Source organism: Pan paniscus, chromosome 23, assembly GCF_029289425.2.
Source record: "Pan paniscus chromosome 23, NHGRI_mPanPan1-v2.0_pri, whole genome shotgun sequence".
Taxonomy (NCBI): domain Eukaryota; kingdom Metazoa; phylum Chordata; class Mammalia; order Primates; family Hominidae; genus Pan; species Pan paniscus.
The window spans coordinates 58,352,592-58,365,103 of record NC_085927.1 but is presented as its reverse complement, the minus strand read 5'-3'; the positions used below and the strand labels follow the sequence as shown (position 1 = coordinate 58,365,103).

The 12,512-nt window shown below is 57.5% G+C and overlaps 1 protein-coding gene and 1 long non-coding RNA gene across 4 annotated transcripts in view; one reads left to right on the top strand and one right to left on the bottom strand.

Annotated features, from left to right (window-relative positions):
- The window catches only part of TAFA5 (TAFA chemokine like family member 5), a 268,462-nt gene extending 260,441 nt beyond the window's left edge, over positions 1–8,021 (bottom strand). The window contains exon 1 of one of the 2 annotated variants that reach the window (XM_034948958.3): positions 7,809–8,021. In XM_034948958.3, coding sequence (XP_034804849.1) covers positions 7,809–7,920 — 112 coding nt within the window. In that variant the 5' untranslated portion in view covers positions 7,921–8,021. Of the gene's footprint in view, positions 1–7,251; positions 7,727–7,808 lie in introns of those variants that run through there. The other variant, XM_034948955.3, reaches the window with a different exon arrangement.
- Positions 8,022–8,085: 64 nt separating this feature from the next.
- LOC134730093 (uncharacterized) lies at positions 8,086–10,624 on the top strand. Of its 2 annotated transcripts, none has more exons than XR_010111747.1 (2): positions 8,086–8,831; positions 9,197–10,624. It is a non-coding gene; the product is annotated as an uncharacterized LOC134730093 (long non-coding RNA). The 2 variants fall into 2 exon arrangements; XR_010111748.1 differs by having other exon boundaries at positions 9,132–10,624.
- The last annotated feature ends 1,888 nt before the right edge of the window (positions 10,625–12,512 follow it).

Genomic DNA, 12,512 nt, shown 5'->3' with positions numbered 1-12,512 from the left:
CCTGCCCTCAGCCCCGCCCCCAGGCCTCCAGCCCCGCCCCCAGGCCTCCAGCCCCGCCCCCAGGATTCCAGCTACTCCTCTGGCCCTCAGCCCCGCCCCCAGGCCTCAGCCCCGCCCCCAGGCCTAAACCCAGACTGATGACCCCTGGCCACTGGACACTCCAGTCTTGTCTTTCAAGCTTCTTGGCTGCGCTGAGGCGGAAATGCCGTCTTTTCTAGAGCTGTTCTACGAGTGCAGAAACAGGGGCAAGGGGCTGGCCCAGAAACCAGCAGCGAGGCTGCGGAGCATCCCTGAAGATGGAAGAACCCTGCCGGGCCCCGTGGGACCGCAGGCGCCGGCTTCTCCTCCCTGCGTCCTCCCTCCACCCAGGGCAAGGTCCGCCCATACGGGAAGGAGGGAGGCGCGGCCTGGAACACCGCAGGCGGGGGCGGAACGGGGCCTTGGTCCCCGGCAGGGCTGATTTCCATGGATGGGCCACTGCTGGGGACCCCTGAGCCCGTGGGGAGTGGAGCTGGCACCGGGAGGAAGCCCAGACCTGGAGTCAGGCAGGCAGGCCTGCAGTCCCTGTGCGGGACCCGCCCCACCGCTCCCCATAAGGAGGGGGCCTCCAGTCCAGCAGCTCCTCCCCTGGTGGCTGGGAGGTGAGGGGGCGCCAAGCCTCTTTCTGAAAGGTGAAATGCAAGCACAGCAGCCTGTTACTGTGTTAGTGGTATTGCTTTCTCTGTATTTTCTTTCCTATATTCATTCAGAGATCCTGAACCAAGCATGAAGATGCTGTGGGCGACAGATTCCTGCATGTGCCTTTAGGTGGCACAGCCTACGCCGTTAACCCCCAGGAAACCAGGGCCCCTGATGGCTGGACCACCCCGCCTGCCCTTCACGACTCTCCCTGCGGTGCACCTGCAAACCAGGACCACACAGCGCCCTAAACGAGCAGGCAGTCCCAGCAGGGGTAGAGCCAGACCCCTCTGTGCCCAGCTCTGGGTGGAGTGGGTGACGTCAGAAGACATCGCCTACCACAAGTGGGCCCTCCTCTGTCCCCCACAGCTGGTCAGGCGTCCCTGACTCCCCTGGCTCCTCTGCCTGCAGGGTTGACATCATTGTATAGACGGGTTTCCACATCCACGTGACCTTCTGGAGCTTCAGCCCACTGAGAGCTGGGAGGTTCCCTGTGGCTGCCTCACCGTACAGCTCACTGCCCAGCAGATGCCGTGACCAAAAGCATCTGTCCAGAGAGCCCACAGTCAGTCCCCCGAGGCCAGCAGCCATGCCCCAAGCTCACAGCCCAAAACAAGGCAGAAAGTGACCCTGACAGTGGCCACGACAACACACACGCACAGCACTGGAGAGGGGATGGGGATGCATGCTCAGGGGATGCCTCAGGAAGCAGGGGATCCTCTAAGACATGAGGTGGGCACTTTCTGGCCTAGCTCACCATGCCTTCCTGCATCCACTGCATTTAGGGAGTAAGCCGGGCCTTCATGGGCGGTAGGAGCACCACAGCACCTATGTCCAATCCGGAGTATGTGGGAGAGGAATGAGCACAAGCAGCTTCCTGGGAAGCTTCTAGAAGGCCCTGTAGGCAGGAGGCTGCTCTCAGGATTGGACTCCAGGGCTGGACAGAGGGATGGAGACTCCCACCTGGGCCGGAGGGCTCAGCTTTGGGCGCCCTGAGTGTGGTGAGCCAGGGGAGAGGGTGAGAGCCGGGGAGGAGGGTCGAAGGCAGCCAGGTTCTTCCAAGGGAAGTTATGGTTCAGGGCAGGGGCCTGGAGGCGGAGAAGCCACTGAGGATGACGCTGCTACATTCAGGAGGGAGAGCAGGTGTGAGGTCTCAAGTGACAGCAGCCCAGACAGAGAGAGGACGGGCAAGATGTCTTTGGGACAACGAATGGACATGCCGGCTGGGTGCAGGGCCAGGGGCACAGGGAGCCCAGGGAAGGGAGAACAAGGATGGAGAAGCCTCCCCAGATGGAAACCAGATCCAGAGCTAGATCTTGGGCTGCCTCTCACCACCTCTGGGAGGTCCCTGACATTCTGAGGTGGTGGCTGGGTGGGGACACAGAAGGGTAGCATGAAGAACCCACCAGAACACAGGGACCTAGCCCAGGCTGCTCCCCCATCATCTTTGGCCTTTGCTTTGTGCCAGCTGACTGTCCCCTCCCCTCTGGAATGTCAGCTCCAGGAGAGTGACCATCTCTGCCCCCGGGGCTTGGCGCATGGCTGGAGCTCACCCAAGACTAATTAAATGAATACCCTGGAAGCCACGTCTCCAGCTTCACCCGCAAGCCTGCAGCCAGCTCCACCACTCCTGCCTCCTTCGAGCAGTGCTGGAAGGAGACCCGCAGAGCCAGGCCCCTCCAAAGCGGAGGCTCACCCCATGGCAGGTGACACGCCAAGGGACAGGGAGGCCTCTTCCAGGGAGAATCACTGCGGGGCTGCCATCCCACTGGGCCCAGACCCACCGTCCCGCAGGATGCTGCTGGCATACAAAGCTGGAACTCAGCCTCCCTGGAGCCAGGAGGACCAGGGGATTCCAGAGGAGTCCCGCTCGCCTAGTTGGAGATAAAAGTAATTCCACACCCGATTCCTGCCAGCCATTTTAATAAATAAGTAAACGCTACAAAGCCTCAGGGAGCCCTCTACCACATTCGCCGGGGTGAAGGAGAGACGAGAATAGTCGCCCAGATCTGCTGCCAGCTGCCAGGCCCGCTTCTGGAAAGCCCAGCACCGAGGCAGCTTGTGCTGCTGCCGTGAGTCTTAGCACATTCTAGGGCGGACAAGTCCGGAAGGGAGGAGCAGGGTGGCTGGAGCTGCTGTTCCTGGGCTCCAGGCCTACCCAGGGCCTCCACAGAAACCATCCACACTGGGGGCAGATCAGGGGGCCCTTGTCAATGGAGAAGCCCCAGGACCATGTGCAAGGCAGCATTTAAGAAGAGACACACCAGACGCTACAGGCCCCCTGCACCTGCACCAACACAGGCCCCTGAGACAGCCTCAAGGACAGTTCTCCTAACAAACAGTCATCAATCTACAGGGCTTTCCACACCCCAGTGCTCACTCCGGCCACCTGATCAGATTCTGGTCCTCCTTGTCCATCTCCACCCTGAACGCTGGGGCTGGACCATCGCTGACAGTGCTCCGGGTGACAGGTGGCAATCTGTAGAGGTCATTAACTCCAGAGCACCACATTTTAATGCAAAAAGGAGCCCTTCTAAATCGGCGCAGATGCGAGCCTATATAAAGAAATGGGGATTTTAATGTTTTGCTTTTCTTCCCTTTTCTAGTGCCACATTATCATAACATTTTCCCATAATTACGCCCATAAAAGTCACCTGAAAATGCTTCATGCCACAAAAGTTGATCTACATATTTCATTCCGAGCATGTCGAGTGGCAGATCCTGAGCTCAGAACTCTGGGGCAGAACTTAGCTGGGGAGCCTGGCATGGAAGAGACCCGTCAGGTGGAGCCTCCTTCTTGGGTTCAAATGTCCTCTGGCCTCAGGGAGGTCCAGCAGGGACACCTGTGTGGACAGTGGAAGAGCGGAGACCCCCCTTCTGGCCCTATCTCAGTGAAAGAGCAGGGGTGGAAGGTGGGAGGGGACAGTGGGGCACCGCCAGGATCACCAGGAGTCAATACGGCTCTCCAGGGCACTGTCTAGAGCCGCTGGGAAGTCCCTTCCCCCAGGGGTCCCTTCGGAAGTCCCTTCCCCCAGGGGTCCCTGCGTGGGAAAATCCTGTGAGGGGGCAAACCTGCCTCTTCCTCACTGAGCCTAGGGCATGGATGTCGGCTAAAAGAAATCCCAGAGACAGATAATTTATATTTATGGAGCTGAAAAAAAACAAACATCCCATCTTCTTGTGCCCCAAATTCATCAAATAAAAACACAGTGAGAATTTTTTCAAAAAAAGATGAGAAATAAACTTCTGAACGGCACCACTTCATGAAGCCTCCACTGTTTTCCATTTTACCTCTTCGAGAACTCCAGAACAAAATTTGAACAGCAGGAAAGTAACATATTCTAATCGCTCCTAAATATGCAATAAATTGTATTTATAAAGGAAATGCAACACTGCAGTGCCTACGCTCAGTTAGGATTCTAATGGATTCAAAACAATTCCAAAGTTGTTTGTAATTTCTTCTCATAGTTATAGCTGAGGACATGAGATTTAACTGGAAGGTACAGCTCAATATTGACGGGATTTATTTGGAAATTTCCATGTCCAGCACATAGTGAACCTGTCTGTCTTCCTCACTCTCCCTGGTACGCTGAAATATAGTCTGGGTCCCCACCATCCACCTGCTCGTGCTGAATAGGGCACATGGAATCTAGGCTAGTGCAGAGTGTCCTTCACCTTTGATTTCAACGCTGCACACAAGGACCGAGTCAGTGCTTAGGTGTCATAGGGATTTGCCCCAGGTCCTCATTTGCTTCTCTCCCTTGCTGCTGTTCTATCCTAGATGCCAGGGTGGAAACATCACATCTTCAGCGGCGGGCACAGAACACCCTCAACCAGCTCTAGCTGGGTCAAGAGGTCCCATTCCACATCTAGGCAAGAACCACATCTAGGCAGACAGACTTCTCTACTCCAAATACGCTAAGGGGAAAACAACCTATATCAACTCTTTTTAAGCCACACCCAGAGAGGTTTCCTCAGACCAGAACGGAGAAGAGCTTCAACTTCCCCGTCAAAGCTCATCATCATGCAAGTCAACTCATTACCAACCATCCAACAACCCTCATGGGCAGCACCGGCCGCGGAAGAAACCAAGCCTGCTGTCACCGTGATGGTCGCAGACCACCGAGCATGCATTTTAAAGTGAGCCATCCAGGGCCCCTTCCCCTGTTTGCGTCTCCTGGCACTTCTTCCCCAGGAGGAGAAAATGACAAGGCTGTGTCACTATAGCAACTAGCCTAATTGGTGGACTGCAGGTCTTTCTCCCGCCAGACGGTGGAGCCCATCTCCTTATATATGGATCCCAGCACACGAGAAAGAAAGAAGGCCGGACTCTCACTGGGCCAAGAACAGTAGAATCCCCCCAACAGAAAATCAGGCCAAGAAAGAATCCAGTTTCCTCCTAGCTGCACTAGGAAGCCAGCACCTTATGTGTTGCAGAGAAACACACAGATTTAATAGGCAGGATAATTGAACGCTGTATGATACTTATCAGTTTCCCTAATTAATATGATACAAATATATCTGCTTCATAACACAAAGACATTTTGAGTAATAAAAATCCTTACTGATGACAAAAACAATTTACAAACGAGAATACGAACTATTCTTCTTCATCCCAGATCTATTGGAAGAAAGAATGAAAATCCTAGGAACTGTTTAATTTGCATTTAATTTGCTCTATCGGTTCTGAAAAAAGGGGGGGGATTTTTTTTCTCTAGGACTGCAGTTCCAAGCTATAAATTATTATTATGTCTATTTTGTATTTTAGTGAAATGTTTTAATTTCTCCAAGTACATTTCTGGTGTAATGGGGTGTGTCTCTTATTGTCAATTATTCCATTACATGGAGATGGAAACAGCCATAAAAAATGTGCTTCACCCAAGCTTCTGTTATTAATTATTTCTGCTACTCTGGTAAGACCTTCTTACCAATTGTCCTTGTCCTGGCGAAAGGCTGTTTCCAGAACGCTGGGGAGGCCTCCTAAGGAGGAGGGATGAGTGTGGAAACCAGATCTCCCATCCTCAGCGTGTCTAAGCAGCAGGCTCAGATGTCTGTGCTGGGACACCAGGACTCGACTCGACAGAGCAGGCGACAGTCTCAGGAAGGTGTGAGCCCGTCCGGATGAACAACGTGCTGACACCTTAGGATTCAGGATGCAGCGCAGGGTGGGAGAGGGCTGACGCTGCGTGTCTTCAGACAGTGTGTACCGCGCTCCTCGCGGGCTCGGGAAGTGCGGTGTTGAAGCCACAGGGCCCTGGTGTCAAGTACTTCGCAACAATTAGCAGTTGTTCTTTTCCACACCTGCTGAGCTGCTGGGGGTTGGGGGTGAGGTGTTGTCCTGGGTTCTAGCAGCCAGCCAGGGATGGGCCGCCTGTAGTGGGCTCAGGGCACTACAGCCCCTCCCCAAACACTGCTGAATGAGCCCCCTCTCCCTCTCTCTCTCCCTCTCCTCTCCTCTCCGGTGATGCCACCAGGAAGTGCATTCAAATGCCTCCTCTTCCGCACAGTTTACCTGCCATTAACCCTTTCTACATCTCCTAGGAAGCCTTGCTTGGGGATCTTCTAGGGAATCCCCCCACATACCCCTGCAGGCCCCGAGACGGCCGCGGAAAACTCGGGGGCAGGCACAAATGTCGCTGAAACCCCCAGACCCTGCTCCCTGCAGGCGGCCAGCCAGTGAGTTCCCAGGGGCGCCGGCGCACCCACGGTGGCCTCGTCTGCCTGGGCAGCTCGGGTTGAGACCCCCAGGCTTGGCGACCCCTCCCCGCTCGGTGCCACAGCATTTCTAGGGAAATGCATAACCGCGCTGAAGCAAATAGGAAAATTCCTGCTCTGGTCCCCGGGTTTCCCTTGCGATCCTGGCGAGCTGGGCTGTCCCAGGACTCCGGAGGCCGATCCTGCGGCTGCCCGGGTCTCCCTTGGCCACTGTGCTCTCATTTTGGCGACAGCGGAAGGATCAGATCGGACTGGGAGCTTGGAGGCCCGGGGCTCTGGAGGAGGTGGTGTCTGTGGAGGGAGGTTCGGTGCTGGCCTTTTTTTTTTTTTTTTTTTTTTTGTAAAGAATCCATATTTTTCCATCACCTCCCGCGCCCATGGCAATTCTCCATGACAGGTGCTCCCCAGCACCCGTCCTATTCTCCCGCTGAAGACAAGAAGCCTGGAGCTCCCGGAGCTGAAGCCGACCAGCCCGCGCCATCTGGGGCCAGAGCCTGTGCCCGGGACGCTGAGCAGCCCCCACTTACCCCACCAGCCGCGAACGTGCCCCGGGATGCTGAGCACCCTCCCCAGCGCCGAGGCTGGAGTCTGCACCCGGGACTCCAACCACCCCTCATTCCACCCGCCTGGAGCCTCGGCAGGGGCACAGGCCACCCCCCACCCTTCACTCCAGGCAACCGGGAGCCCGCGGCGGTCACCCCCTACCCCAGCCCTCAGCTCACGCCCGGGCGCCCACTGGCCCGCACCACCCCAGCCCGCGCCCGCGCCAGTCCCGCCGGTCACCAGCTCGGGCCCCAGACACGACCCGAGAAACGTCCGCGGCCGCGGCGAGCCCCCTCCGGGCATCCCATCCCTCACTTCGCTTCTCTTTCCAGAAGGCGCCTGACGAGCCCGTTTCCCGGGAAAGCGGAAGCTCCAGCTGCTCCTCCGAGCCCAGGCTGGGCTCCTGCCTGAAGAGCTCCTCTCCGGGCTCGGCCGCCGCGTCCCCCCTTGTCCCGGGCTGAGGCACGGGGAGGGCGCTCCGCAGACACCCCGGCAGCGCCGCCCGCCCTCCGCGACCTGCAGCTGCCTCCTGAGCGCGCATCTCGGCCGGGAAGCCGCTGGCTGGGCTCCGACCGCCGGGCAGGGACGGGCCGCGCCACCCGGGGCCTGGAGCCCGGGCCCTGCCGGGGAGTCAGGGAAGGGAGGCTCGGGCCGGGGCGTCCGACCCCGAAGTGCTCGAGCGCCCGGAACCCGGGTGGACCCTCTCGCCCGCCCAGCGCAGCGTTGGACCGGCCGGGACTCGGGGGACCATGCGCCCGGCGCTCGTAACTCCGCGCCGACTCCGGGAGGCCCGCGGGGCGCCTGCCGGGGCCGGAGGAGCGGGGTCCGGGGCCCAGAGGGCCGTGCCGGGGCCGGGGCCGCGCGGTACTCACTGCAGTAGGCGATGAGCAGGCTGGCCAGGATCATGAACGCCCAGAAAGTTGAGGACATGCTGGGCAGGGCGGTCGCATCTTGCCGGCTGCCGGTCCTGGGCGATGGCGCCATTGAAGCCGCGGCGCCCGCGCGGGGGGCAGCAGCGCGTCTCAGCAGCCGGCCCTGCCCGCGCCCCCGCGCCGGCCTCCACGTGCGGGCCCCGCGCGCGCCATCCTCCGCCGCCGCCGCCGCCGCGCCCGGGCCCCGGCCCACCGCGCCCCGCGCCGCTCCCGCGCCTCCCGCGCTCGCGCCCGCGCCCGCCGACCCCGCGCCGGCCCGCCAGGGGGACGCCGGCCCCGCTCTGGGCGTCACTGCGCGCCCCGGCTACGCGCGCCCCGGCATCCGTGAGAGAGGCGCGCGCCCGCCACCGGTGGGGGCTCCAGCCGCCCGCCGACCCGGGACTGGCAGAGGGGACGCGGCGCCGGAGCCGCTCCTCTGGATGGCGACAGAGACGGCCTGGCGCGCCCGCAGCCTGGTCCCCCCATGGGGAGGACGGACGGGCCAGGTGAAGTTCGTGCACTTGGGCCTTCCGCGTCCCCATCCACCGCAGCCAGGGCCTGGAAGGCTGGGGAGGGGGCGGGGGCGGCAGACGCCTCCTAAGGTGGGTTCTGGGACTTGGATCCGGAGTTTATTCCAAGGAGAGGGTGCTCTGGGCCTGTTCCCTAGGTGTGCCCTGTTACCCAAAATCGGGCTTGTGCAGTGGGGTCCCTGAGTCCACTGGGAGCACAGCCTCAGACCCCAGCAGAGTCACCCTTCATCGGAAGCCCACCACCCTGAGGGCTCCTCCTCCACCTGGGGCGGCACTGCCAGGCACAGGCACGCACTTTCCCTCAGTCCTCTGCCCCACGATCACTCTACTCGGGCACCTCTGCCACTGCCCGGTCCTTGCTGAGCCATCTCCTGGTTCATCTCCCTGGAGTCCCTGCAGGACCGGCTCTCAGTGGCGTCTCCGGGCTCCCAGTCGCAGGACTGGTCCTATCCAGGTGGGTTTTCTGAGCAGGATGACAATGATCGCAATCTATTTTACCTGCATAGTCAACGATCATCTGCAAGACAGGTTCACTCCTATAACAAGCAAAGGATGGGGAAAATGAGCCTTGTAAGGACACAAGGACACTTTCCCCGTCTCCAACCCTCCTAGTCATGTCCCCTCTGCACCTCCCTCTACAGCCCAGGAGATACGCTCCCCAGTCCAGGATGTCCAGATGGCTCTGCTGCCTGGAGAGGCTCTGGCCCCTGCCGGTAGCTGCCACAGCACCACCCCAAGCTCTCCCTTCCTGCAGGTTCGTGCACACGACTAATAGAACCCCTCCTCTGGAACTCACAAGATATTCTCCATCCTGCATAGGGCTGGGGGCTTGAGCACCCCAGGAGATTCTTTTGGAGCTGGAGACCCTTTTCTGAGGAGCCAGCAGAGGGCCTGCAAGTCAGATTGAGCAACGCGGGAGAAGAAGCATCATCCCTTCATCTTGAGGCCTGGTCCAGGGAGGTGAAGGGATGTGGACTGTCCCCAGCCGTACACTCACCCACAACTCATGCATGCAAGCATTCACGCCCCAATGCACACACTGCACCACACACACACACATATTTTCCTTGAATCTCTCTCTCTCTCTCACACTCACACACACATACACACACACACATACTCTCCCATCCACACACACACAACACTTTAGGAGAAACTGAGCAAAGAAAGGCAGCCTCTCACTGCGAGTCCTCTAACCCCCGTCCCAGTGGTTGTTGTGCACTGAAGCTTCCTTGCCAGGGGCTCTGACGGGATTCTTGTGTTAATATGATTGTGTCCATGCTTCTTTTCTCCCATCAATTTTCAATCCTGTTTAATTAAAACGCTGACTTTCCTGTTTAGTATCTTCTCAACTGCAGCTTCTCCCTGCTCTCTTTCCTGGCAGGGAGGTGATTCTGCAGAAGTTGGGGCTCCTGACAACTTTGGGGTGGCCATGAGGGACGTACCTCTTGCCTCTGGTTGTGCAGGGTAGGCATGGGACCCTGGCAGGGAGGGGCTCCCTCAATGGGATTCTGTGGAGTCAGCCATTGATGCCCAGGTCTCCACCCTTACAATTTCATTCCTTTCATGGAAGCCTTTTTTCCTGCTAAAAAGGATGTGGCTTTTAAAATGTTACAGATTCCAATTCATCCTGTCCATCCCGAACTCCTGTGCCAGACATTCCTTCATTCAACCTCTGTTTATTGAGCACCTACTTGGGCCAGGCACTGGGACTGGGGAAGCCAACAAGACATAGATTTTCTGTCCCCCTGGAAAGTGACAGTCAGTTTGAGAAACAGACAAGGAAACAAACAATTCCAGTGCAGTGTGGCAAGCGTCACAATGGGAGGGAGAGGAGAGCACTCTTGGAGCACAAGAGAGGAGCGTTTACCCTAAAATCACACTCTAGAGAGCAGCAAGGTGTGTGCCAGGGAAGGCTTCCAGGAGACTGGTTTCCAGGCCCTTTTGGTCCATCCTTAGGACAAACACACACACACATGCACACATATATGCACATACACGAACACACACATGTGAACACACAGGCACACACATCCACACACACGCACATACATGCACACACATGCTTTAACACACATGCACACACGCATGCACACACATGCTTGGAGTGAAAGTTTCCGAAGCAATATTTACCCCAAAAATACTCTGATGTTTTCTATTGTATCCTAATTCATTTTTGAAATGCTGGTTGCCCTCCCAATAATTTGGTTTGTAGTAATTTTCTTTGTTTAAAAAATATGGTTTGAAGAGAGATGCAGTCTACCTTGACTTTGGGAGGGTATATTGGAGCCTTCTTGCCAAAGGACGGGGGCTGTGGTGACAATGGGGTGGCTGGGGAGGGCTCCCAAGCAGAGGAGAAGGGGTGCAGTGCGGTACCCGGCCTGCTGTATCCAGGAACTCAGACATTGAGGTTTTTGTGCTCGCAACATTAGGGCTATGGCGGGGAACCTTGGGCTATGGGAGAGCAGTGCCTGGTTCATTACATGCTGAATATTTCCAGAAAAAGGGAATGGAAGGGGAGCCCTTGGTGCTTATGACTTGGAGTCTAGAATGGTGGAGAGTCTGAAAATGGTGACGCTAGAAAAGGTGAATTCTCCACCCCAGGTTACAAGTAGAGGGACCTGAGGAGTGGGGAGGCAGGGGGGAGGTGTGGGGTCCGAGATCAGATTGAAGAGATGGGGTCTCCCTGGGACAGCAACCTTGAAGTAATTACAAAGACACCACCCCCGGGCAGCCCGAAGGCAAGGGCAGGTGCCTGGTCCAGCCCCATCCCAGCCTTGTTTCCAGAGGCCTGGAGAGAGAGACCAAGATGGAAATTGAGGATGGGGGGTGAGCGCAGCCTGAATTCGGTTGCTAGGGAACAGAAAGCTCTGCTCTGGATCGCAACACACGCTACGGATTGACGATTTTGTTGTTGTTGTTGATGGGCTGGTTTTGATTACTAGCCAGAACTGACAGGAGTTTAGATTTTGAAACCTAAATAAGTCTATTAAAGAATCACACCATCACCTTAACTCCTACCCAAAAATGCAGGGGATGGCAATGGTGTAACCCTTGAGGGAGTCCTCGGCTCTCACCCCACACCAAGCCAGCAGTCCTGGGACTGCTTCAGAGGCCTGACCCATAGAAGGGGCATCCTGCATGGCGGGGCACCCAGGGTGTCGGAGGAGGGCAATAGAAAAAGGGGCGTTACCCAGAGAGGAGGGGCGGCTGACCAGGGTGCGGACCCAGGAACGTATTGCAGTCCGGTGGCAGCCTTGCTGTCCTCCTGGGGATGTGAGCCCACTGCTCGCTGTGTTCTGCTGTGGTCGGCGGGGGTGGGTTGTTCTCTCTCCACTCCTCCCTGCGGTGAGGGTGTTTTCTATTTGCCATTAGGTTGCGGGTGCCCAACTGACCAAGGGCTTGCTGAGATACTGAATTTGGAGCTGAATGTTTTCACGGGGTGAGATGTCAGGATGTCCCTGCTGATACAGTGGGAGAAAAATGTATTTTATGCAAGGCCAGCGCTATCTCCTAAAGGAAGCACGCAGGTCTCTGAACAGCAGGTCGCGAAAGGTGGGGACTGTAGCGGGCTACTGTGCCTGCTCTCCCAGGGATCTGTGCCTCCCTCTGAAAACAATTGCAGGCTTTCACCTTCCACACACATATCCCACGTGCATTTTACCAAGAGGTTACTCTGACAGCTGGGGGAGGACCCAGGTTGGCAGAGAGAGTTGAGCCAGCTTGGCAGTGGCTGGGAAGATCCAGATGAGAGCCGGGGTGGCTGGCTTCTCAGGAGCAGCTGTCAAGGCAGGGATGTGGGGGGCTTGGCAGCTATCCAGGAAGTAGAACTGACAGGCTATGGGGACTCCAGAGTGGTGGGCATGGCAGAGATGTCCCAAGTGACTCCCCAGGCTTCTGGCTAGAGAACCTGGGCATGGCTGGGTGTGGTGGTTCACGCCTATAATTCTAGCACTTTGACAGGCCAAGATGAGAGGGTAGCTTGAGGCCAGGAATTCAAGACCAGCCTGGGCAACAGAGCAAGACCCCCATCTCTACAAAAAATCAAAAAGGCAGCATGGTGGCGCACACCTGTAGTCACAGCTACTTGGGAGGCTGAGGTGGGTGGATCGCTTGAGCCCATGAGTTCGAGGCT